This window comes from Atractosteus spatula, chromosome 5, assembly GCF_055471065.1.
Source record: "Atractosteus spatula isolate fAtrSpa1 chromosome 5, fAtrSpa1.hap1, whole genome shotgun sequence".
NCBI lineage: Eukaryota > Metazoa > Chordata > Actinopteri > Semionotiformes > Lepisosteidae > Atractosteus > Atractosteus spatula.
Window position 1 is genome coordinate 66,161,831 of NC_142710.1, and position 27,090 is coordinate 66,188,920.

A 27,090-nucleotide genomic window follows, 5' to 3' on the forward strand; every position below is an offset into this window, starting at 1 on the left:
CCCCCTAGAGCCGAGAGGCGCGCCCCTTACCAACAGCACTGCACCCACGAGTCCCATGAGAAAGCCCAGTCACAGGCCGCTACCGGTGGGACCCAGACTCGAACCCGTGCACACGGAGCACAGTGGGCTCTCGGGTGAGCGTCTCTCCTGCGGGGCCTCAGGAGCCCAGAGAGGGGCTTTAACTGAATGTTCTCCGCTGTCTTCAGAGCAGCAGTGTGTGACACAGAGCCACTCCTTCACTCTCACACCCACTCCACAGACCCCACAGAGCCACTCCCCCACCCACCCACCCCACTCCACAGAGCCAATCTCACACCCACAGACCCCACAGAGCCACTCCTCCACTCTCACACCCACTCCACAGACCCCACAGAGCCACTCCCCCACCCACCCCACTCCACAGAGCCACTCTCACACCCACAGACCCCACAGAGCCACTCCTCCACTCTCACACCCACTCCACAGACCCCACAGAGCCACTCCCCCACCCACCCCACTCCACAGAGCCACTCTCACACCCACAGACCCCACAGAGCCACTCCCCCACCCACCCCACTCCACAGAACCACTCTCACACCCACAGACCCCACAGAGCCACTCCTCCCTTCTCACACCCACTCCACAGACCCCACAGAGCCACTCCCCCACCCACCCCACTCCACAGAACCACTCTCACACCCACAGAGCCCACAGAGCCACTCCTCCACTCTCACACCCACTCCACAGACCCCACAGAGCCACTCCCCCACCCACCCCACTCCACAGAGCCACTCTCACACCCACAGACCCCACAGAGCCACTCCTCCACTCTCACACCCACTCCACAGACCCCACAGAGCCACTCCCCCACCCACCCCACTCCACAGAGCCACTCTCACACCCACAGACCCCACAGAGCCACTCCTCCACTCTCACACCCACTCCCCCACCCACCCCACTCCACAGAACCACTCTCACACCCACAGACCCCACAGAGCCACTCCTCCCTTCTCACACCCACTCCACAGACCCCACAGAGCCACTCCCCCACCCACCCCACTCCACAGAGCCACTCTCACACCCACAGACCCCGCAGAGCCACTCCTCCCTTCTCACACCCACTCCACAGACCCCACAGAGCCACTCCCCCACTCACACACCCACCTAACCCCACAGACCCACTGCCCCACTCTCACCCACCCGGTCCCACAGAGCCACTGCCCCACTCTCTCACCCACAGAGCCACAGAGCCACAGAGCCACAGAGCCAGTGCACGCAGGTCTCTCTTGCATGTTTATTAGGCACGACTGCAGCGCTGTGCACAGGCGGCTGTGACTCGGACAGACTTGGACCAGCGCAGCCTGGTCACCCTACAGCTCCGACACCAGGTACTGGGACATCGGCTGCAGGAGGCCACGCCCGCCGCCTTCCAACAGCCAGCACTCCTCTGAGGCCTTGACCCGGGAGCCGTAGTCCACTGTGGAAATCCTGGAGGAACACAGGCAGAAACCATCACCATGGAAACAGAATACAGGGCGCCGCGGCACGTCACCGTGGAAACAAAACACAGGGTACCACCACACGTCACCAAGGCAGCAACAAGTGTATATGCTAATCGTCCTGGATAAAGGTGTCCGTCAAACAAATAAATGCATCTATTCAATTTTTTTTTATTTAATACAAAATGACCAAGGCCTTGTGTCTCGATGCCTTGTGAAGTTTAAAGTACATCAATTCAGGATCTAATTATGTCTCAGTTCCAGTTTCAACATCCTGGATCTGAGATTTCAAATACAGAAAGAGTGAGGAAGGTGTCTTACCTCTGAGCGTTCAGACTAACTCCTTTGATGTTGATGCTGGCTGTGGTCGGTGATGTGGTTGTTTCTGTGTAAGAGACACCGGCACCGAACTCGCCTGCAGAGTGAGGGACAGTGGACAGAGTGGTCACTGGACAGACGTCGCCCACCTGGCTCTCTGCACCCTGCCAGTGAAACTGTGGGCTCCCAGCTCTCCAGAAAAGCTGCAGACACACCATGCCTCCAGAACCAGACAGCAGCACCACGAGGTGGGAAACACTCCGGACCATCACTGGAGTTTACATCAGCACACTTCTCACTGATCCAAGGCAGGTCAGACCTCAGTTAGAAAACCTTCATGAACATGGGCACAGCGTGCAAACTCCACACAGAAGGATCCCAGGAACTCGAACCCGGGACGTAAGAGCCACGAGGTCCTCTGACCACCAACAGCACACCATGATGTAGTCTTGGTCTAGGTAGGCCCTTAGTCTCAACGTGACTGAATGATTCCACTGTAGTTTAATTGAATTCACTCAGCTCCTATGTTCTGTCTTCACTTTCTTCTTGCCTCTGTCTTTTGTGTGTTGTATGATATAAACACCAGTGCATTACGCTTCTTGTCGTAAAGAACCTGACGATGCTGCCCCTGCCCCCCCCGTGTACAGACCAGCCCTCGGCCCTGCCAGGACAGCGATCAGAGCTCGTGCCCACAAGGGTCCGCTGTGACGATCCGCTCACCTGTCAGACCGCTGGCCTGGCTGCCGAAAGCGTGGTCTTTGATCTTCACCCACAGGAAGTCTTTGTGTCGAACCCGGTGTCGCAGGACCTCCAGGATGGTGCTGCCCAAGGTCACTTCAAGCACGTTGTCCACCACGGACAGGGAGACACTGAGACGGACAGCAGCAGTAAGAAGGACAGGGACATGTGTGGTGTGCCGGGCCCGGCTCCTCCAGGGTCCCTGAGCTCTGCCTGAGCTCCGCAGCCCCCCCACGCGTAGCCCCCCCACGCGTAGCCCCCCCACGCGTAGCCCCCACACTCCCATCGTTACAGCACCCGGCCGCTGGGGAAATCCCTTCCTGCCCTTGCTGTGCCCGGGGGCTGTCCGGGTCTCTCGTCTCGGCCTGCCGGACACACGGGCAGTGGGCTCTCAGCCCGGCGGCCTACCTGCCCGACGTGTAGTTGGCAGCGGGCCAGGACCACCAGCGGGCAGTCAAGGTCTGGTTGTTGGTCAGAGAGACGCTGGATGGGGTGGCCACGATGTGGAACTCCTTGTTGTACCAAATCCCGAGCTTCTGGAAAGCCCGGACTCTTCTACTCATTACTTCCCCGCTGACGACGATGCCTGAAACAGAGGAGAGGAGAGGCCTGCAGATCCAGCTCGGTCCTGAGGACACCTCTGGGAGAGCTGGGCCTGCTGACATCCCAGCTTCCTGTCCCCCCATCTGCACCCTAAACCCTCTCAACGTCATCGTCATTCACAGCCCCGCACCGTAAATCCGTTCACTGACACGGCTTACACATGTGTAAGCATGATCTAATTGGTCCAATTATCTTCTCAATTGGGGCTGTCTGTGTGAGGCTGCCTTTCACGTCCCGCAGGACTGTGGCTCTCCGGTGCTATGGGCTTTAGTCCCTATAAAAATCTAGGAAAGTCAGGAAGGCGCAAACAAGAGGTTCTCATCTTGCTCATTTCATTGCTCCTGGTTAATGATCCCAGAGCCAAATTAATGTCAGGAGTGAATCTTAACCTCCATGTGTACCCCCATTCCTCATACAGCTGTCGAGCCTGAAGTTGCCCCCTGAGTCGACTTGGTCCATCATTTCAGGATTTCGAATGGCTGAATCAAAGACTGATAAGATCCACTCAATCCGTGAGAGTGTGGGCACTCTCCCTACAGACAGAATGTGCCTGTCTGCTCTCCTCTGCCCTGCTCTGCCTCCCACATGCAACCTCATCTTGAAAACACTGAGTGTGCTAACAAAGGCAGACAGATCGAGAAGTTCCACTGTTGGACTGTGAGACTGTCTTACCTGCAGTCAGTGGACTGACTGAGAAGGACAGATGGAAATGATCAATGGACTTATTGAAAAGATCCTGGATAGTAAGACTGTCCTACCTGCACTTGGGTCTTCAAGCAACTTCACAATCTGTCCACCTGAGACAGGAATCTCGAAGCAGATTGGGAGATGATATCCCGGAGCTGGAATTATAATTCTTGGAGTTGTTCGATCTAAGGAACATAGAGATGGAAAGTCCATCTTAGAGACAGCAGCTTTGGCAAATAACCAGGCATACTGATGAGCAGCTGAATATTAACTAATATAACAAGCTGTGAAATGAGCCAGCTGTTACCCCTGCCTGATGAACAAATACCTGTCACAGCCTTTACACCTGTCTCAGGTACACACACACACCTGTCTCAGGTACACACACACACACACACACACACCTGTTCACAACCTTTACACACCTGTCTCAGGTACACACACACACCTGTTCACAGCCTTTACACACCTGTTTCAGGTACACACACACACCTGTTCACAACCTTTACACACCTGTCTCAGGTACACACACACACCTGTTCACAGCCTTTACACACCTGTTTCAGGTACACACACACACCTGTTCACAACCTTTACACACCTGTCTCAGGTACACACACACCTCTCACAGCCTTTACACACCTGTCTCAGGTACACACACACCTCTCACAGCCTTTACACACCTGTCTCAGGTACACACACACACCTGTTCACAGCCTTTACACACCTGTCTCAGGTACACACACACACCTGTTCACAACCTTTACACACCTGTCTCAGGTACACACACACACCTGTTCACATCCTTTACACACCTGTCTCAGGTACACATACACCTGTCACAACCTTTACACACCTGTCTCAGGTACACACACACCTCTCACAGCCTTTACACACCTGTCTCAGGTACACACACACCTCTCACAGCCTTTACACACCTGTCACAACCTTTACACACCTGTCTCAGGTACACAAACACCTCTCACAGCCTTTACACACCTGTCTCAGGTACACAAACTCCTCTCACAGCCTTTACACACCTGTCTCAGGTACACACACCTGTCACGGTTTACAGTGACCCAGGAGGAATGAACAATTACCTAGCACTGGTCTCCTAGTGGGGATTGCTACATGCAAAAAATCAGTCACTAGAAAAAAACACACAAGAAAGCTGTCAGAGACCTTGATATCAATCCATATCAGAGAAACAGTTACTGTCACAGAGACAGCAGCTCTCCTGAGATGTGGCCTCTTAAGAGGTCAGAGGTCACCTAGCCCAGCAGAGAAATGACGCGGGAAAGGAGACAGGATCTGAAAACTCTGGGGTTGATGGGATAGGTATTGAACCACATGGGAGCATGAGGGTATAAAGAGAACTACAGGTGACAGCATTGCTTTAATATTGCTTAACCTGCCTACCTTTCTGTCTGTCAAATGTGCTTTAAATTAATTTCTAAATTACCCTCACTGCCGACTTGATCAACCTGTAAACACTAAGTCAGGAGAGAACTGGCACAGATCCACACAGATACACTCCCAGCTCACTCACTGCCTGTCAAGTCACAAGGCTGGGCAACCTTGTCTTGTGTGTATATAAGGAAGAACAGCTCTGTTCACATGAAGACGACCTGATGCTGGATTCTGGGAAGGGGAACAACTGAGTTCAGATCTTTCCGGCCGTCCATGCTAAGTATGAGCCAGCCCTCTGGGGGAAGGAGATACTCCCAGACATCCTGGAGTCCCGAAAGGCGCTGCTCTGCCGAAGCAGACTGGTAAAGAAGGGCTTCAAGTGGAATGACCTGCTGCTGCTTTCTTCTTCATCATCACCTTCTTCAGCATGGGGAGAGCTCGAGCTCATCAGCACGGGGCTGCTGTCAGCCAGTCCAGAGGGTGCAGACTTCCTCCCTTTCCTTGAGCAGGTGTCCTGTTTCCTTCCGTGGTACTTGTCCTTGGATCCTCTGGCTACAAGCAGCTCTTCTGGCAGGGAAGACGCCTCAGACGTTGCTCACAAGTGCGAGATGTCGAAGAGCCTTGGCCTCCTCTGTCTGCTGCCTGTTCTTGCTTCATCGACGTTGGTTGTGGTTGGGCTTGACTGGAGGAACTTCCTTCTGTGTGGATGGAACACGCTGGACAGAAAGCCATGCACTTGTGATCAATATGTTCACTTTTGACAAACCAGTCCCGGTGTAAAATCCAGGTGCCAGACATTGGCGATATTTGTTTTGGGATCTTCCCCAGTGGTGTGGACATGCCTCTTCTGTTCTCACTTGGGCTTTTCCCATAATGCATTATTAAAAACACCCCTTTTGTAATGCCACCTTCCTCTGGCATTTCCAGCCCCTCCCTCACCAACAGCCCCACTCCAGAGACTCGAATCTCTCCCAGCTCTGGCACTGAAGTCTCTCTGTAGGAGAAGCTTGTCCTCCGTCGGGGTTCCACCAGGAAGTTGACTGAGGTTGACAGCGAACGCTTCCCAGCTTCATGGTCTGAATCAGGAGTAGTGGCAGGCGTGTGGGTTCCCTGCATATCTGAAAGGAAGAGTCTGGAAGCTCTGCAAGATTCCACAGATTCCAGCAGGGAACTTGGGAGTGGGAAGTTCTTCTCGAGGGCAGATCCACCTCCAGAAATCTGACATTCCTCCTGGTAACTCTTTCAGGAGAAGGCCTGTCCTGCTCCGTGCTCCTTGTGTTGCCCAGGACAGTAACGTTGGCGCTCCTGACCCCGTCTGCACAGCCTGGGAGGGTCCTGATGTTTCCCACATGATAGAACTCTCTTTGATGATTTGAGGCTCATATGAAGTTAATCCAGCCAGACACTGCGCCCAGGTGGACCTCAGTATAATGTCTGATCTGCTGAACAGCACCTCCTGCTGCACAGTGTCACTGGTCTCCAGGTACACCAGCAGGGACACGCTGTCCTGCACACTCTGTGCACACACACACACACACACACTGCACACTGCACACTGTCCACTGACATGCCCTCACAAGCTGCTTTAATAAAAGAATATCTCTTACTTACCATCATCATATTCTAAACCTGCTTAAGAATGGAGAAAGAATACATTTAAACAGAGAGGTTTGCAGAAAAGGCCAAACAATAGCACTGTAATACCAACATAACATCAGAAAAGCCTGCGCCTGAGATCAGAGCCCCCCTGTACCCCCTCCTGACCTGCCACCCCTGGACTCGGCGCTCATGTGACACCCCTGGCCTCTGCACATGCTCAGAGCAGGTTGGCCCGGGAGGAGGGGCACATGTAAAGAGACCCTAACAACCTGAAGTGCAACCCCCCTGTACAGACCTGCAGCAGGTGAGTAAGGGGAAACACTGAGTGAGACACTGAGTGGGATTTAGCTGGGACACTGCAGTGCAATACCCCTGCTGCTGCCAACAGTTTTATGGGATCTTGAATGGCCAAATAGTCCAGTCCTCGGATTCATGTGTCATCTACAGGACAGCACCTCCTACAGGACACTATCCCTGGTCACCACTCTGGGCCAATAAACTGGAAATTCTCATCCAGAGGGAAGATCGCCCCCTACTGGTCCACCAACACCACTTAGAGCAGCAGCCTGGTTTTCCCTGGAGGACTCCTGTCCCAGCTCTGCTGGCTGAGCTGCTGCTACAGGGTTACACAGAGCACTTTAAGAGTAAAGAAGAGCATTGCTTACCCATGTGTTCGTAATCAAAACCGAGACCTGAAGGAGAGGGAAAGTGGGCAGGGTGTTGAGTGCCGTTTGGCCAGGGACCTGTGCCATCAGCTCAGTCCCTTACCGCGAGGGTGGGGGGGTTGCTGTGCTGCTGCACTGAGCACAGGTGTTTTTTCGAAAGCAGGGTGACTCTGAGCGTGATGGCAGATCCCCCCCCCCCCCCCCCGATCGTGAGGCTCCCAGCGTGGAGGGGCACCAGCAGCACCTCAGCCAATATTAACGGAGATGAAGACCCTGACTGTTGGTTCACACCCCTCAGTGAACCAGACCCCCGCCAACCCACAGCCCACCTCTACCCCTCAATAGCACCTTAGCCAGCTGACACACACAGCACCCCAAAATATCAAGCATACGGGTGGGTGAAGGCACCCAAAACTCCATGGCCTTGTGCTCGTACCCCTGCTCCCCCCTGGGAAGACCAGCTTACAGGGAGCTTCCCAAGGGAAGGCACCACAGGTTAAACTGAAAACCACCGAAGCCTAGAATTATAACCCAGAAGTGGGCCGCTGACAATTCTTTAACACTGAAGCAGAGCCGCAGGCCGGGGGACCCGGCCCCTGTGAGGGTGGTTTCACACTCTGCCAGATAGGAGGTTTCCAGATGTGCTTTTGTTCTGGGCATCGCCAGGACCGGACAGGGGCACACAATGTCTGTCACCCTCCAGACCTCCCGTTCCTGCACTGTCCTCCACTGCTCTCCTCTGGGGTGTGCGGCTGATGAAGGAGCAGAGGTACCAGAGGCCAGGAGGGGAGATGGACTTACTGATGTCAGCAGAGAGACCTATTCTTCCGGAGCCTGTCAGTGAGAAAAGGAGATTACTTCTGCAGCTGTGTGGTGTGCTCTGTGTCACACAGGAGCAGAACAGACTCCTGGAGAGACTTGTAACAGTGGAGTCAAAGAAACATGCATCACAGATTGACCTTGTGACCTGGTCAGGACTCTAGCGGGTGAACCCTGGACATCTTTGAAAAGGTTCATGAACCATGAAGCATGAAAAACCCATGAACCAGTTTTTCCATCTCAAACACGGACAAGACAGGAGCCAGAGTGGCAGTACTTCTCAGCGGAAAAAACAATATCTTTACAATATTCTGCACATGAGGGTCAAATGCCAGCCCAGGATCAAATATCACCCCCAGATTACTCATGTTGGCCTGAAAACAGTCAGTACCGTCATCTAACAACAGCCATGGGATCTTACCATCAGTTATGTCAAACTAATAGCATAACCCTCAGTCTTTACACAATTAAATGCAAACGATTTGAAATTCAGGTAAAAAGTGCAGTCAGAGAGTACTGAAAGAGCTATCTCGGTATTAGGTTCAGTGTGGCCATGGATCTGAGTGCCGTCCACACAGAATTGGGCACACATATGGTGAAAACATATAATCCCCAGATAATAGAGATCCCAGTACTGATCCCTGTGGAACACCAGACATAACCAACCCAACTCAGAACTAATCCACCAGGAGAAATTAACAGTGGAGTCAAGAAAGTGCATCACAGAAGAGACAAGGAGAGACACCTACCTCCTCGAGAGCTGAACCCTGTTGGTGAGAAAAGGGGATTACTTCTCTGTGCAGCTGTAGCTGTGTTGTGTGCTCTGTGTCAAACAGGACCAGAACAGACTCCTGGAGAGATTTTTAAGCGGAGTCAAAGGAAAGTGCATCACCGAAATGTTGGGGAGATACACATACCTTTTTGTACAATTTTGGCCCCTGACGGTGAGAAAAGACAATTACTTCTCTGTGCAGCAGTGCTCTGTGTCCTCTGCTGTGGGCTCTGTGGTGTACTGAGGGGATCGGTGTACTGGGTTTGTACTACAGTCGCCCCCTTGATAGCTCTCCAGGGGGCGCTGCCAGCTCTTTGTAAGGCGGAAGTGATGGCTCGTGTTTATACAGCAATGCCCGTGTGGAGCCCAGCTTCCACACTGCAGGCGGGCTGCGTCTCCCAGACCATTTGTTCACCAACCCTCCTCTGGGCTTGTTTTACTGAAGAGAGGAGCTGAAGACACACAGGGGCAGGTTCTTGACTGTGGAGAAAATGTATCAGGTAAGGAGGGAAAACAGACTTACCAGGCCGAGGGATGGATTTTGCTGGATATCCTGTTGATTAGAGACAGGGGTTAAAGACAAAAGAGTTTTCTGTGCAGCTCTTTTGTGTGCTCTGTGTCCTCCTCTGAGTCATTGCAGCCCAGAGCAAGTGAGTGCACTGGGGTCTGATCAGTGTGTGCACCACATTTGTACTCACCCCCTTGATATGATGCTAAGACAAATATAATCAACTTCAGTTCGCAGTTTAAAAAGCAATCATCACAAAGTTCTTTTGACACAGACAAAAAGCTCATAGCTCAAGCTACTATGCAGAGCCTTGAACACAAGCAGCTTTTTAAAATCATGTTGACTTCTGCTGGGAAGCCAGTGGGGGGACTCCAGGACAGGAGTGATGTGATGACTTGACCTTGTGACCTGGTCAGTACTCTAGCGGGTGAACCCTGGACATCTTTGAAAAGGCTCATGAACCATGAAGCATGAAAAACCCATGAACCAGTTTTTCCATCTCAAACACAGACAAGACAGGAGCCAGAGTGGCAGTACATCTCAGCAGAAAAAACAATATCTTTACAATATTCTGCACATGAGGGTCAAATGCCAGCCCAGGATCAAATATCACCCCCAGATTACTCATGTTGGCCTGAAAACAGTCAGTACCGTCATCTAACAACAGCCATGGGATCTTACCATCAGTTATGTCAAACTAATAGCATAACCCTCAGTCTTTACACAATTAAACGCAAACGATTTGAAATTCAGGTAAAAAGTGCAGTCAGAGAGTACTGAAAGAGCTATCTCGGTATTAGGTTCAGCGTGGCCATGGATCTGAGTGCCGTCCACACAGAATCGGGCACACATATGGTGAAAACATATAATCCCCAGATAATAGAGATCCCAGTACTGATCCCTGTGGAACACCAGACATAACCAACCCAACTCAGAACTAATCCACCAGGAGAAATTAACAGTGGAGTCAAGAAAGTGCATCACAGAAGAGACAAGGAGAGACACCTACCTCCTCGAGAGCTGAACCCTGTTGGTGAGAAAAGGGGATTACTTCTCTGTGCAGCTGTAGCTGTGTTGTGTGCTCTGTGTCACACAGGAGCAGAACAGACTCCTGGAGAGATTTTTAAGCGGAGTCAAAGGAAAGTGCATCACCGAAATGTTGGGGAGATACACATACCTTTTTGTACAATTTTGGCCCCTGACGGTGAGAAAAGACAATTACTTCTCTGTGCAGCAGTGCTCTGTGTCCTCCGCTGTGGGCTCTGTGGTGTACTGAGGGGATCGGTGTACTGGGTTTGTACTACAGTCGCCCCCTTGATAGCTCTCCAGGGGGCGCTGCCAGCTCTTTGTAAGGCGGAAGTGATGGCTCGTGTTTATACAGCAATGCCCGTGTGGAGCCCAGCTTCCACACTGCAGGAGGGCTGCGTCTCCCAGACCAGTTTATCTGAACTCCATTTGTTCAAAAGCACTGGCGGAGCCTGACAGCACGAGGGGAGTTCTGGCAGGCTTGATCTTACAGCCAAGCACTAGAATATTAAGGACACTCTCCCTTTATATTCGTCAACTCATCCCATGAATTGGTCTGAACTAGTGGCTTGAGGTCTGTAGTTGGATTGTTGCTTTGTCATGCTGTCACACACACCATGTGCATCGTGGTGGGACCAGAGCTTTCCAAATGAAGTCATGGAAGTTGAAAAAGATTGGATACAGAGATAAAGGATACAGAGACACGTTCCAATGGTAGGAGATACTATATTAAAGCTTACTTACTGGAGAGCAGTGTAATAATAAGGTATGTAATAATAACTGTTATCTCTCATAACGTATTAACAAACAGTCTTATACTCACCAGCTGGGGCTGCATGACAAATCATCAGATCAATCAAAGTCACTGACAGTCCCAGACCGTAAATGAATCAGTACATTTCAAAATAAACAGCTTATTAACAAACATCCTTATACTCACCAGGTAGGCCTGCATGATAATCCAGGAGCAGAAGAATGAGAAAATCATTGTCAGTCCCAGATTTTAAATGAATCAGTACATTTCAAAATAAATATCTCTATTCACTGTAGGTTTCATTTCACACCTCTCTGCACCTGTCCTGACTTCACACCTCCTGACTGGCCTCTCTGTCTGTCCCCTGCTCCTGCCCCTCGCCCCTCCTCTCTCCCAGCTCTTGTTCTCCTGCTACATCACCTCTGCTGACTGCCCTGTCTTTCTCACTCCTGAAGAAGGCTCCACAGCCGAAACGTTGTGTTTTCTTTCTTCTCTTCTCAGCATGGAATAAACCTATTACTTTTCCATTTCAAAATAGATAGCTTATTAACAAACATCCTTATACTCACCAGATTTGCCTGCATGATAATCCAGGAGCAGAAGAATGAGAAAATCATTGTCAGTCCCAGATTTTTAATGAATCAGTACATTTAAAAATAGAGATAGCTTATTAACATCCTTATACTCACTAGATTTGCCTGCATGATAATCCAGGAGCAGAAGAATGAGAAAATCATTGTCAGTCCCAGATTTTTAATGAATCAGTACATTTAAAAATAGAGATATCTTATTAACAAACATCCTTATACTCACCAGATTTGCCTGCATGATAATCCAGGAGCAGAAGAATGAGAAAATCATTGTCAGTCCCAGATTTTAAATGAATCAGTACATTTAAAAATAGAGATAGCTTATTAACATCCTTATACTCACTAGATTTGCCTGCATGATAATCCAGGAGCAGAAGAATGAGAAAATCATTGTCAGTCCCAGATTTTTAATGAATCAGTACATTTAAAAATAGAGATATCTTATTAACAAACATCCTTATACTCACCAGATTTGCCTGCATGATAATCCAGGAGCAGAAAAATGAGAAAATCATTGTCAGTCCCAGATTTTAAATGAATCAGTACATTTAAAAATAGAGATAGCTTATTAACAAACATCCTTATACTCACCAGATTTGCCTGCATGATAATCCAGGAGCAGAAGAATGAGAAAATCATTGTCAGTCCCAGATTTTAAATGAATCAGTACATTTAAAAATAGAGATAGCTTATTAACAAACATCCTTATACTCACCAGGTAGGCCTGCATGATAATCCAGGAGCAGAAGAATGAGAAAATCATTGTAAGTCCCAGATTTTAAACAAATAATAAATTCATAAATAAATCAAATACATTTAAAAATGAATAACACATATTTACAAACAGGGCTCATGAGCTCTGGGCCAGCATAATAAATCCAGGGGTCAGAAGAAAGGAGTAAGGAGTCAGTTCCAGATCTCAAATAGATAAATTCATCAAAATAATCTGCTTTGCTCCACCCATCCTTGTCTTATCTGCTTCATGGGGGAGCTGGAGTCTATCCCAGCTAGCAATGGACACAAGGCAGGATAATCCCATCACAGGGCACACACAGACACAGACAAACACCAGGGCTCATTTCTCCAGAAGCCAATTAACAGATAGCAAGTCTTTGGTCTGTGGGAGGGAACCCACACGAACACAGGGAGAACGTGCAGACTCCACACAGACAGCAGTCCAGGAATAGACCTGCGAGGCACAACCGCTGACCACCGTGCTACTGTTCCGCCCTACACAGACACGTTCGTCAATCAAGTCAATACTGACAGATAATTATTTCTCACCAGGAATGACAGCCTGACCTGTAAAATAAATAACGAGGTTCAAAAACAATCAGTCCTATATTTCAATACATAAAATACACACAGATACATTTGCCGATGAAGTTAATTACAACAAAATCTTTTACTCACCTGACAGATGATGAAGGACTTCATGAAGTAAGAATAAAAAAAGGTTACCTCCAAATTTCAAACAGAAAAATACATAAATATATTATATTAAATAGCTTTTACTCACCAATAGGATCTGGACATTCAAAAGTTTGGAGTAAAGGGACAAAAAAAAAGAAATAAGTATCGGTTTTGGTTTTTTTTAAATAAGCCTTGACAAGTCAGTCTTGCACCTACCAGGCTGCCCAGTAAGAAATTCAAAATAAGGTCCTTTTAGGATCACCTAGTTTCTAGACTAGCACTCGAGCAGGGGAGTCTACCAGCCTCCTCTCTCTGCTTCTGTTCTTTCAAAACAAATAAACTGAAATCTTAAATCCATCTTAATGAGCAAAATTTTAAGTTTCCCTGTCTCTCTCTACCTCTCCTGCTCTCCTTCACTCTCCTCTCTGCAGAAACAAAATGTGCAACAACAGGGATGGAGAAACAAAATTACGATGAACAGGAGAGCGTGTTCTGTGTTTGTGTGAGAAGACGTAACACGTTTGACACCACTATTTCTCATGAAACGTCACGACCACAGAGATGTTGTGTGTGCAGGGCAGGGTTGATTAGGAGAGCCTGTCTTCCTTACGATTTTGGGTGTGGTATCTTCTGGTGCCTACAAGGAAAAGAAAAGGGAGAGACTTTATTTTTCTGTCTGTCTTGTGTTCCATCTAGGCTCACATGACCTCTCACAGCAGAGTGCGCCTTTAGTGTTTAAGCAGCAGCGTGTCTCTGACCCAGTACAGAGATGCAGGCTTCTGTATAAACCTGAAGAATGTCTTACTGCATTTCCTAATACCTTTAACTCCAAAAGCTGCTGTGATCTTCCCTCATGCCTGAATGAATTAGACTCAGACCAGGGTGCTGGGGTGGCGTACCATGCCTGTAGTTCTGAGCCTGCTCTTCGCTGGGTTTCTCTGCCACCTGGGGGACGGAGCTCTGGCCCTCCTCCGGTCTGGTGACCACCATGGAGGTCAGCGGGGTCACAAAATTGTACTGCAGGGAGAGGTCCTGGGCGCGCCGCCTGATCTCTGGCTTGTCGCTGTCGCTGGCCAGCACCCTGCGTGCGACACAGGAAAGACCCGCTCAGACAACTACACCGAGGTCCGACCGGAGCCACAGCTCAGCACTCAGCAGAGCGCCGCCCTGGTGGCGTGGCCTGTAAACAGCCGTGTGGTTTTTTCCTGTGTCACCAGTGTGTGAGGACTGGTCAGTGTGCGGGGACTGGACTGGTCAGTGTGTGTCAGGACTGGTTAGTGTGAGGGGACTGGACTGGTCAGTGTGTCGGGACTGGTTAGTGTGAGGGGACTGGACTGGTCAGTGTCTGGGGACTGGACGGGTCAGTGTGTGTCAGGACTGGTTAGTGTGAGGGGACTGGACTGGTCAGTGTGTCGGGACTGGTTAGTGTGAGGGGACTGGACTGGTCAGTGTGTCAGGACTGGTCAGTGTGAGGGGACTGGACTGGTCAGTGTGAGGGGACTGGTTAGTGTGAGGCTACTGGACTGGTCGGTGTGTCAGGACTGGTCAGTGTGTGGGGACTGGACTGGTCAGTGTGTGTCAGGACTGGTTAGTGTGAGGGGACTGGACTGGTCAGTGTTTGTCAGGACTGATCAGTATGGATGTGACTGCAGCGCACGAATCCCTCACTCTTGCTCCAGAAGCTGCTGTACGGTCAGGTAGGCCCAGAGCCTCTCGATGTACTCCCCGTAGATATACTCTGCCTTCGGGAAGTCCTTCTCCACCCCTTCCCCTGCCACAGGGATCTGCGCCTGGTACGTCACAGCGCTGTCTTTCTGTGGACAGGCGAACACAGGACACGTGACATCGCGACACTGGCGGGCCTTCCTCTGTCTCTTACCTCCTGAACCGCTGTGCTGGGCAAACCAGGGCAGTTCGCTACCACACACGAGACACAAGAGTGTCATTACTTTGATGGTTCAGGGCTCTGCTGGGGTAAAAATAAGCATCCCTGGGCGACTTTCTAAATTTCGGGAAAGACTCAAAGGGTTTTACACGTAAAGTTTTGGGTTGACAAATTTTCACCTCACAGGCAGTTTTCCAGGGATTAATCGAGTGGGATGTGGGAAGCCGAGCAGGAGGAGAATGTGTGAGTTAGAATGCGGGTGTTTCCGTGCAGCGCAGCGGCTCGCTGTAGTTGCGCTGACACGGCGGGACAGGCCAGCGGGCCGGGCGGCACACGGACTCACGGACTGGGCCTTGACCTCCACAGTCAGGACCTCCAGGCTGTTGTCGGAGATGCGCCCGGCGACCACGATCTCGGAGCCGTTGTAGAACTTGTCGAAGGTGCTCTGGGTGACATTGGCCGCATCGCCGTGCGCGTAGAGCATCTCCACGTTCACCAGCAGGGGCGTGGCCACCTCCTCGTAGAAGCCCTGCCAGACACGCAGCACACAGCCTGAGGAACGCCACGGGAGGAAGCTGGGATACGCACAGGCAAGGGAAAATGTCAGAGCTGTCGCACGACCGTGTCTCGGACAGAGCACTGCAGGCCAAGTCCACTGAGCTCAAAGAACAGCCAGCAAGTCTCTTCCTGGTCCTTCAGGCTCGACGCACGCTGACAGATCGAAGGAAGTGAATCTCTTTGGTCTGCACAGAGATCTCGAGTGTGGGCTTGGGTCTGCAGTGAACCGTGGACGAAGAGGGACCGCTGCCTGGGGTCCTAGAGGAGACCTTCTTGCGTCTTGCTCTGTGGTTTTGCTAGATTTAGGAACTGGGTTTCTCTGGTCTTGAGCGGCTGGCAGGGGAGGTACCTGGAGCTGCAGGTCGGAGTCAGAGTCCTCGTAGATCCTGCGCGCCACGCCCCCGTTCTCCAGAGCCATCTTCTCCAGGAACTTGAAGTTGACGTCGAAGCCGAAGCCCAGGCAGTACAGAGTGTATCTCTTCTGGATGGCTTCCTTCACGTTCGCCTGGATAGCGCCCAGGTTGGTAACACCTAGGAAGGCAGAAATCCGGGGCCTTGCACCTTACTGTCGCCCTGTTGATCCATCACTCAGCTCAGATCCATGGTTCTATACCGAGCAGCTTCGAGCAGGGTGCAAGATCGCACGTGTGTGTGCGTGTGTAGGCGCCTCAGAGAAATTAAAACCTACTACTATCCTAACCATCCTCTGCTATCCGCATTCCTGCAATTTCCCTCACGGGATCAATAAAGGATCTATGTACTAGGAGCACCCAGGACAGAAAACAGGAACTGCTTCATTAGAGAAACCAGCCAGGAGGTCTGAGACCGAGAGAACTGCAAGATAAGCCTGTGTTTTGCAGTTCCGTTGAGCCCGAGAGGGGTACCTGTGGTGGGATCCCCGTCCGTGAGCAGGATGATGATGGAGGTGCTGCCCTCTGGGACCGTCTTCTCCTCCTTGGCCTTGTTCAGCATGGCCACCCCCTTCTGCAGGGCTGCGTTGATGTCTGTAGCTGGAGCAGCAGAGACACAGAGCTCTTACAGCACAGACCCCCGCCTCACCTGGCCTCTGTTTAACATCACTATACAATTTCTCGCATTAGGAATTTGTCTTATCGCAGACCCCAGCTTGCTCTCCGTGAGACACACAGACAGGGAGAAAGAAGCTGGGGGTCAGAGCGCAGGGTCAGCCATTTATACGGTGTCCCTGGAGCAGCTGGGGTTAGGGGCCTTGCTCAGGGGCCCAATGGAGTAGGATTCCTCTGCCAGTTGCGGGATTTGAACCGGCAACCTTCCAGCCACAGGCACAGATCCTGAGCCACAGAGCCAGGGCTCCTCTCCTTTAAAGACTGTGGACTGTGAGAGCAGAGCAGGCGAACTGCTGCGAGACACAAGGGGCTGACCGTGGCGCAGAGGGAGGCAGGAGGAAGACCAGGGCAGCGCAGGGGGAGGCAGGCTGAACAGCAGGCGGAGGAACACGGAGAGCTCCGGGTCTCCAGGCGGGGGCCACCTGCGCTTCTGGATACAGAGGCCATAGCGCGACAGAGGCAGGTCAGAAGAAGAGAAAAACAGCAGCAGGAGCGCAGAGGCTGGACCGGAGCTGTGGAGAGGAACTGAATCTTCTCAGTCTTGGTGAAAGCAAAGAGGAGCCTTGATTCAGGATTTAACAAGGGAGGACGACCCTGGGGAGCATTATCGCATCCCGGGATCAGGACAGCACAGGGATGATCTGGGAACTCCAGGAGAGGGATTTTCCCGAATCCGCCGGAGAACGGACCTCGGATACATGCGGAAGAGATGCCCCACCCGCCACCCGCAGGCAGAGACGACAGGACCTCACTCCGAGACCTGGACAATGAGCCGGGGGAGGAGGGGTACCCCAGCCCCCAGATTGCGCGCAGGGTGACGGTCAGGCTCGGCTCTCACCCCCGCGGTCGGTGATCCGGCGGACGAACCCCCGCGCCTCCTCCAGCATGCCACCGCTCGCCCGCACCAGCGAGTCCTTCCAGGGCGTGACCTCGCTGTCGAACGTGATCAGCCCGAAGTGGTCGTCTTCGTGAACGTCGGCCAGGATCTTCAGCAAGGCCTCCCGGGTCTGCGGGGGGCGGGGGGCGGGGGGCAGAGATCAGAGGTCGTTCTGTGAATCATCAACACGCTCGGAAAAACCAGAGAGGAGAGAGAGCGCAGTTCTTCATTAACCCGAGTGACGCACGCCGCGGAAGTCGTCCAGCGAGCAGGAGCAAGAGACAGTCCTGCCCACGGCCCCGAGGAGACAGATCCTGGGACCTTGGAGCCGGGAACGGTCAGCTCACAGAGCAGTGAGGGGAACAAGGCTCTCTCTGGGATATCACAAAGCAGATATCCTCTGCGTCTAGGTGACTGGACATCCCTGTCTCCCTATCAGTCAACTGTCTGTCTGTGTCTGTGCAGGCCTGGAACTGGGGTACAGTGTGTCTGTGGAATGCTGGAACTGGGGTACAGTGTGTCCGTGGAACGCTGGAACTGGGGTACAGTATGTCTGTGGAACGCTGGAACTGGGGTACAGTATGTCTGTGGAACGCTGGAACTGGGGTACAGTGTGTCTGTGTCTGCGGAACATTAGAACTGGGGTACAGTGTGTCTGTGGAACGCTGGAACTGGGGTACAGTGTGTCTGCGGAACGCTGAAACTGGGGTACATACCTGCACGATTTTTCTGCCCGACATGGAGCCACTGCGGTCAATGACAAAGACCACATTCTTGGGGATGCGCTCGATGTTAGCAGGGGAGAAGTAATGGACAAAATACCCATTTTGCACCTGGAGGGACACAGGAAAAGAGGAAGAGGCGGAGAGGGTACCCCATTTTTGTGCTGAACCCCAACACCACCAGCCTGGCCCCTGGTCCTGCCCAGTGTGTGGAGGAACCTGTACCTGCCTCCTGCAGTCACTAGGGGCCGGACCGAGCCTGAGTGTGGACACCTCCCTGCCCCTGTCCCTGCGGTCACTAGGGGCCGGACTGACCACGCAGACGCTGGGGTCCCTCCCACTCTGGGCCCCAGTCCGAGCCTGAGTGTGGACACCTCCCTGCCCCTGTCCTGCAGTCTAAAATGACCTCTCAGTTATTAATCAGCCCTTAACTGAGCTGTACTTGTCAATATGGGGCTTCTTTTAATTCAGCTCTGCTACATGAAGCTACAGGCCTGGTGCCGGCTACTCTTTGAATCTGGGGGACACGTCAGGCAGCGCCGAGGGCAGGAACCGCGGGGTTTTGGGGAAAAGTCGCATATGAAAAGATGAGCAAGGGGACAAGCGATCGGCTGTGTGTGCTTGGGGCCGGCGCGCGCGTTTGGCGGAGAGCGCGGGCTGGGGGCTCGGACCTGCAGCACGCCCTGCGGCAGCTCCCGGCTGACGTCGTACTTGATGACCAGGTCGCCATCCAGCCCGCTGCCCGCGCAGTCGGCGCACTGCTGCTGCTCGGCGGTCGGCGCGAACTCCACGTGGGCCACCTGGGCGCGGGGGCAGAGAGAGCGGCAGCGTCAGTGCGCCCCCCGGTGGCGGAAGGCCTGCGGTGAGCAGGGGGGGGGGATATAGAACTGGGGTCTCCTGGTGTCGGGGCGACCGCGGAGAGGCTGGTACCGTGCCCTCGGACTCGGTGATCTGCAGGAGGTCGGGCTGCGCGCCGGAGGTCAGGCTGCCCTGCGCTTCCACCGAGCGGATCCCCTGGGGCTCGTAGATCCTCACGTCGATCTGGGGAGACAGCAGCGTCAGAGCAGGGCTCCCTTGCTTGCTCTCTTCTCCTTGATTCAAGAAAAACTAGAGGACTGAGGGTGGGGGGCGGGCGGGCCTTCTCCTAATTAATGCGCCCTAGCTCACAGCCCACCCTCGGTGCTGCTGTGCGGGGATTTGATTGGACCTGTGAGGAGAAGGATGGATCTGATTGGCTCCAACTTCTGTCAGTCTTAAAGGATGCGGAGCAGTGTTCCGCCCACTATGACAAATGAAGGAAGGTGATTGGATCTACCCCTTGTCTTTAAAAGTAACATACTAATAACCTGTGTCAACCTGTTCTACATGCAATCTCACATGTCCCTCTGTATCCCAGATCTTCACACAATAAGCTATACACGCAGTCAAACTAAGAATGCAGCATTATTTGTGTCCAAACTGATGACCATTTATATTCCTCACAAATTCAGTGAAACATGTATCTCCAGGCAGTGTGTCCCTGGACGCTGGACAGCTGTGTGTCCTCTGTCCCAGCCCCTGGACAGCTGTGTGAGCTTTGACCTCTGTGTGACCCCCTGACCCAGCCCCTGGACAGCTGTGTGAGCTTTGACCTCTGTGTGACCCCTGACCCAGCCCCTGGACATGGTGCAGCTGTGCTCAGCGAATCCTGCTGCGCACCTTGAAGTTGCTGACGACTTGCTTGGGCCGGGCCTTGATCAGCAGCTCGTACTTCCCCAGCCGCCTCTTCAGCAGCTCCTCGTAGGTCAGCTCGAAGGTCACCTTGCTCAAGGGTGCCACGTTCACCGACGTCTTGAACTCCTCCAGAGTGCGCCCCACCGTGCTGAGGCGAACGGGGGGAGGGCAGGACAGTCAGCCACTCACATGCTCCCTGCTGCACACGAGCACTGCCCACAAGATTAACTACCCCTGATCCCCACTGCACATGAGATTAACTACCCCTGATCCCCACTGTCCACAAGATTAACTACCCCTGATCCCCACTTCCCACAAGATTAACTACCCCTGATCCCCACTGCACATGAGATTAACTACCCCTGATCCCCACTTCCCACAAGATTAACTACCCCTGATCCCCAGTGCACATGAGATTAACTACCCCTGACCCCCACTGCCCACAAGATTAACTACCCCTGACCCCCACTGCCCACAAGATTAACTACCCCTGATCCCCAGTGCACATGAGATTAACTACCCCTGACCCCCACTGCCCACAAGATTAACTACCCCTGATCCCCACTGCCCACAAGATTAACTACCCCTGATCCCCACTGCAGATGAGATTAACTACCCCTGACCCCCACTGCCCACAAGATTAACTACCCCTGATCCCCACTGCCCACAAGATTAACTACCCCTGATCCCCACTGCAGATGAGATTAACTACCCCTGATCCCCACTGCCCACAAGATTAACTACCCCTGACCCCCACTGCCCACAAGATTAACTACCCCTGATCCCCACTGCACATGAGATTAACTACCCCTGACCCCCACTGCCCACAAGATTAACTACCCCTGATCCCCAGTGCACATGAGATTAACTACCCCTGACCCCCACTGCCCACAAGATTAACTACCCCTGATCCCCACTGCCCACAAGATTAACTACCCCTGATCCCCACTGCACATGAGATTAACTACCCCTGATCCCCACTGTCCACAAGATTAACTACCCCTGATCCCCACTTCCCACAAGATTAACTACCCCTGATCCCCACGGCACATGAGATTAACTACCCCTGACCCCCACTGCCCACAAGATTAACTACCCCTGATCCCCACTGCACATGAGATTAACTACCCCTGATCCCCACTGCCCACAAGATTAACTACCCCTGACCCCCACTGCCCACAAGATTAACTACCCCTGATCCCCAGTGCACATGAGATTAACTACCCCTGACCCCCACTGCCCACAAGATTAACTACCCCTGATCCCCACTGCCCACAAGATTAACTACCCCTGATCCCCACTGCACATGAGATTAACTACCCCTGATCCCCACTGCCCACAAGATTAACTACCCCTGACCCCCACTGCCCACAAGATTAACTACCCCTGATCCCCACTGCACATGAGATTAACTACCCCTGATCCCCACTGCCCACAAGATTAACTACCCCTGACCCCCACTGCCCACAAGATTAACTACCCCTGATCCCCACTGCACATGAGATTAACTACCCCTGACCCCCGCTGCCCACAAGATTAACTACCCCTGATCCCCAGTGCACATGAGATTAACTACCCCTGACCCCCACTGCCCACAAGATTAACTACCCCTGATCCCCACTGCCCACGAGATTAACTACCCCTGATCCCCACTGCACATGAGATTAACTACCCCTGACCCCCGCTGCCCACAAGATTAACTACCCCTGATCCCCAGTGCACATGAGATTAACTACCCCTGACCCCCACTGCCCACAAGATTAACTACCCCTGATCCCCACTGCCCACGAGATTAACTACCCCTGATCCCCACTGCCCACGAGATTAACTACCCCTGATCTCTACTGCCCCTGTGATTAACTACCCGCGATGTCAGCTGCCCCTGTGATTCAGTACCCCAGGGTGGGTGTCTCCCCAGCGGCAGGACGGCGGCTCACCCGACCAGCCCGGCGCTCTCCCCGCGGGACACAGCCTCGGAGTACTGCTGGCGCGCCGCCTCCTTCTCCTTCACCACGCCCACGTAGGTCCGGCCCTGGACAGTCCTGCAACACACCACAGCCCGCGCGCTCAGCTCGGCCCGGCCCGGCACGAGGCCCGCGGCACCAGCACCGGGCTCCCAGGCTGGGCTCCAGGGGGCCGCGAGGCGAGGGGGGTGTGTGTGTGTGTGCGTGCGTGCGTGCGTGCGTGCGTGCGTGCGTGTCTCTTCTGCGCAGCTGGGGTCCTGGTAGCACAGCCCCCTGCAAGACAGACGGCGCTCTGCTGGGTGACTCAGCTCACTGTACACCAGCCCCAGCGCTCAGGATCTGGGGCACAAACCGGGGCTCACCCCACAGTCTGAGGGGCTCACCCTACTCCTCTTGTCTTTAGAGAAGGTAAGTAAAGCTGCAATGCAGTTTGGTCGTGTGGTCTGACCTCCTGCTCTGGAGAGGGCCAGCTCTCCGCTGGTGTTGCTCTCGTGAGGCAGAGTGACGAGATCACAGTCAGCACTGCTCACCCGCGCCCTTTCAGAGCTCTTACAGGGGCCATCAGGGGGTCTCTGTGTCTGCAGGAACAGCCTGTCCACACGGATTCCATACTGGCTATTCTGGACTGGAAGGGTCAGTGTGTACAGTCCACCAGCCTGGACTGGAAGGGTCAGTGTGTCCAGGAGGAGAGGGAGGAGACAGGAGAGATTGAGGGTGAGGATGAGGAAGAGGCACCCACATGCTGAAGTTGCTGATGAAGGCGGTCTTGGGCAGCTCCACCTGGAAGGCGATCTCCTGGGAGCGGTTGGCGCGGTTGGCCACGCGGCTGGTGATGACCGTGCGCGCGTAGCGGTTGGTGACGCGGGAGTCGATCAGGAAGCTGTAGATGTCGATGTCACTCCTGCTGCCCTGAGGAGGTCGGACACAGCGAGGGGGGTGGAAGGTCAACAGACAGGCCCAATGAGAGGGCTGAGAGCAGGAGGGGCGCAGGCCCGCCCCCAGAACCCGCGGACAGAGTCAAACTGGACTGGCCCGACAGAGGGACCCGCTCTGGACCCACATACCTGCTCGTTACCGTTCCTCCTGAGCACGCAAGTGAATAAAGAAATAACCTGCCTCTGAACAGGGCCTGTAGCAGGTGTAATTAGAACCGTTTCATTGTTTTCAGGCTGGAAACGCGCAGGGCTGCCTTTAAATGATCGCGCTTCTGGAGCAACTCCCGATCTCCGACACCAGAGGAGAAAACAAAACTCACATGTCCCACCCAAGTGCCTTGCTGGCTCGGCTTGGCGCTTTCGCGACTCAGAGCTCAGCTGTGGGGATCCCCAGGACCAGCAGCCCCCGTTCTGGAGCTTTCGGAAAAGCGAACACAAGCCCACACCCCCCGGGACGAGGAGTGCCCCCCAAACCCCCTCGTCTCCGAACCCCGTAACTCCAGCCCACCTCTCTGTGGAACCGGAGGCGCCGGCAGGAAAAGCGCCCCCGGCCCTCTCGCCCCCGCCCCCTACCTGGCCAGCGCCCGTGCCCGTGCCTGGGTCTGGGTCCGCCCGGGCCAGCAGGGCCGGCAGCAGAAACAGCAGCGCGCAGCAGACAGCAGGCATGGTGATGAGTGCCTGGCGCCCCACGGCCTGGGGTTTTCTAGGGGACGACCAGCCCACTGTTTGCAGTGCAGCACGAGGTACAGGGGTCTGTCAATCATTGATCATCTTTCCCCACAGGCTCGAGGCACGCAAGCCCCGAGGCTTCGGGAAGGTGGAAGCGTCTGCGAAGCCGGGGGGTGGGGTTAAAGGGGGCAACGGTTTTACTCATCGGATGGCCTTGGAATATTTTGGGTTTTGGCTTTGATGGTGTTTTGCATTTACAAAGTTTTCGTTTCTCACCCCTCCCACCCTCTGCTCCTCCCTCTCTGCCCGTGTCCCCCCCTCTCTCCTTCTCCCCCCAGACCCTCAGGAGTGACGCAGCTCAGCGAGGGTCAGTATAAACACGACAGTGGCCCCAGTACCACGCTGCAGAGGTGCCACAGTGATCCGGACCAGGGATTTCACCCCGAGTCACACAGAGTGCTCAGAAACACGCTTCTAGCTCTTGTCAAGATGTGCACGTTTCTCTCACCAGCTTCTTTCCCAACACAGCGCACAACCACAGATCTACCTTTACACTAGTTTCTGCGTAATGATTTACTCTTCCAGCTCCCAGCCACATCACCAGCAGTGGTATTTTGAAATGAACGAACATTCAGACAGTCGGCCTGCTGGAGCCTATGAGGAGTGTGGGAAATTGTGTTTCCTGTTGCACAATTGGAAAGGCCTGCTCCCTGTTCCATGGGGCTGTGGGTGCGTGTAAGTGCCGTCACCGTCACCAAATCGCTCTTCAAACGACAGTTTCAGAGCTGCATAACCTGCACCGCAACGCCAGCGCCTACGTAACGCCATCCTCGTTCTGTGCCGAGCAACATCCTGCCTTCAGTTCACCAAGTGGCTACAGCAGGCTGCTAGCGTTGCCATTACATTCTGTTACCTGCACCTAGGAAGGAAAAACAACAACAAATTGCTAATCTTTACGCCAACGCAGTCGAAGGTTCAGTGTTATGAAACGCACCCTGAGGTCGATGCCCTCCTGTTCGAAACGCGTACCCAGCAGAGACCTTGGGCACGTTTACCTTCTGGTTGCGATCTCGGCGCACGGCCCCGGAGCTCCGTCTGCAGCGAGCCTGGCACGGGGACAGGCTGCTGCCTTGTGGGCAGTTCCCACCCAACAGCAGCGAATGCCCTCCTGCCTCCCGCCTCCCCGATTCAAGCAGAACCGATCTCGCCGTGGTGCCCGGCCTGCGGTGCTCCTGGCAGGGAGGGCGCTGGGCTTCACAGGAACTCCAGTACACCCAGTCGGGGGACTGGACTACCCCAGTGCTCCAGTGCCCTTGCTGTACTGTACGGACACAAGGCCAGGAGAGACTTTCAGGACTTTCAGGACTGCAGAGATAGCCCCCACTGCTTCACACGGAGACCACTCCCCCATCGGAGCCAGGAACACAAGCAGGAGGCCGACATTAAACACCTGTCACCTCCTCTTCTTGCCTGGGGTCCCCTCGATTTTGGGCTCCTTCCCCAGGACAGTCTCCATGCCTCATTCTGGAGCTGCGCTGTGGACAGGAGAGGCTCTGTCCTCACAAGGAACGATGTGCACTAAATCTCATCAGCAGCAGCGATTTGCCAGTAATCACTAATGTACAATAGCACGTGTTTTTCTTTTACTCTTGTGCATTTTTCCATTTGGCCTGCCCTGATTCAGCTGTAAGGGGATGAGTACCTTAAACAAAGGCGCTGGTTTCTGCATAATAAATACTTCAAGGCTAAGTTGACAGTTATTTCAAAAGGTCTATCCAATGGCTCATGTTCATGCTCTCCTATCATCCTGGGAGTCTCTATAAAGTAGTTACCTACCCCTCAGGTCAGACTGTGGCCCTGCAGTGCAAGCTGGAGGGTCATGCATAATAATACCTCGAGCCTCTCCTCAGCTGTGACGCACAGATTTGCCTGCTGGGAATACTATATTGACAGATAATGCACCAACAATCCAGTCTGCGAGTCTGACGCGCTAATGTGCAGCCATGCTTGCTCTAGCCCCCTGCTGCAACATCATCGAGCAAAAAAGTCCTCGAGGTGCATCTCGCTGTTAAACACACTACAACAAAGTAACATTTAAACCTCAAGCCAGACTATTTATGAGCAAGATGGCTGAATAGCTAATGACCTGATTGTAAGAACACGTGCCAGGAGCAGCACCAGGTACTGGCCAACACGCGTGTAAAACGCAGGAATCTTCTTGGGACAGGAAGCCAAACTGACACACTGCTCTGTTACTTCTCATCATGCGTCCTTAAAGCCTAAGCACATCACCCATTTAAGATGGTGTGCCCAGAATTCAGGAACCACAGGGCAGAAGCCTCCTGCGCAGTGCTGCTCGACTGCCGTCCTCATTCCTCCTCTGGGTGGATGATTCAACAGTTTCATTTGCGTGACTCGCAGCCTGGCAGCCCTGAAGGCCCACAGCAGGATGGAAAGGACTGGAGGGTTTGGAATGCAAGTGTGATGAAGCCAAGAGAGCCGGGCTCTTTTTTCGAGGCCTACGACATCTGTTGGGCACCTGCACGAGATTAAACTTAGGAATTTAACTGAACATCAGAAACTGACATTTCTTGCTAGGTCCTGGTCATCCCGATGACTTCAAAGACACACTGGACTGAAGGTAACCATCTGAGTGGGAGGGTGCAGAATTTATGTTGGGGATTTTGGGATTTCTCAGGGTTTGTCCAGGAACTAAGACCGAAGTAGTTCAGCTCCCACACGCATACAGCGCATACAAGTCTCTATAGCGCCACAAGCTCGAGACCCGCGACAAGGGGTTCAGCTGCAAAAATAAACATCGCCTGCTCTGCTAGACGACAGCCTCTCATATCAGAATACATCCTCTACCGTGATTACCAGCAACACCCCAACGAGGTGCAGACACCACAAACACAAAACTAATGACTTCAGACTTCTCTAAAGCTCCCTCTCAATACAAGAGTAGTAGCTGAACATGTGAAAACTAAGCTGAATTAGGCTTTGTTTTGGGAGACCAAATCACACACATGTCCATCACACACAATGACTGATTCGGTACAAATAAGCTGCCCTGCAGCTCCAGAAGACTCAAGGGGTGTGGAGCTCTCCGAGTCCAGAGCTGTCCCCACCACGCCACTCCTGAGTGACCAATAACCCCAATAAATCAATAACCCAGCTCCGACGACCAACTGAATGAGGAGAAAACACAGGGGTGACCCCATAGCCAGCGAACTCCCCCCCCCAGACCCGCCCTCCCTTTCCCAGCACCAAGGGAAAACAAGAAGCACACAGGACAGGGACTC

General features: G+C 53.1%; 2 protein-coding genes across 3 annotated transcripts; both read right to left on the minus strand.

The window, feature by feature from the left end:
- Positions 1–1,259: 1,259 nt before the first annotated feature.
- On the minus strand, positions 1,260–11,583 carry LOC148835543 (inter-alpha-trypsin inhibitor heavy chain H3-like). Of its 2 annotated transcripts, XM_088915848.1 has the most exons (13): positions 11,564–11,583; positions 10,607–10,624; positions 9,613–9,642; positions 9,067–9,084; positions 8,300–8,332; positions 7,499–7,525; positions 6,846–6,866; positions 4,925–4,972; positions 3,896–4,009; positions 2,943–3,120; positions 2,517–2,665; positions 1,800–1,893; positions 1,260–1,467 (listed from the first exon to the last, which is right to left on the minus strand). In XM_088915848.1, the coding sequence occupies exons 6-13, from the start codon at positions 7,500–7,502 to the stop codon at positions 1,350–1,352; spliced, it is 726 nt and encodes a 241-aa protein (XP_088771974.1). In that variant the 5' UTR covers positions 7,503–7,525; positions 8,300–8,332; positions 9,067–9,084; positions 9,613–9,642; positions 10,607–10,624; positions 11,564–11,583; the 3' UTR covers positions 1,260–1,349. The 2 variants fall into 2 exon arrangements, with proteins under 2 accessions (XP_088771974.1, XP_088771973.1); XM_088915847.1 differs by lacking the exon at positions 11,564–11,583 and having other exon boundaries at positions 6,846–6,863.
- Positions 11,584–13,463: 1,880 nt separating this feature from the next.
- LOC148835544 (inter-alpha-trypsin inhibitor heavy chain H4-like) lies at positions 13,464–23,800 on the minus strand. The gene is made up of 15 exons (XM_088915846.1): positions 23,693–23,800; positions 22,924–23,093; positions 22,158–22,262; positions 20,206–20,368; positions 19,438–19,548; positions 19,179–19,307; positions 18,502–18,618; positions 17,747–17,915; positions 16,708–16,833; positions 16,173–16,354; positions 15,609–15,794; positions 15,049–15,194; positions 14,280–14,461; positions 13,991–14,017; positions 13,464–13,495 (listed from the first exon to the last, which is right to left on the minus strand). The coding sequence occupies exons 1-15, from the start codon at positions 23,783–23,785 to the stop codon at positions 13,479–13,481; spliced, it is 1,923 nt and encodes a 640-aa protein (XP_088771972.1). The 5' UTR covers positions 23,786–23,800; the 3' UTR covers positions 13,464–13,478.
- Positions 23,801–27,090: the final 3,290 nt, after the last annotated feature.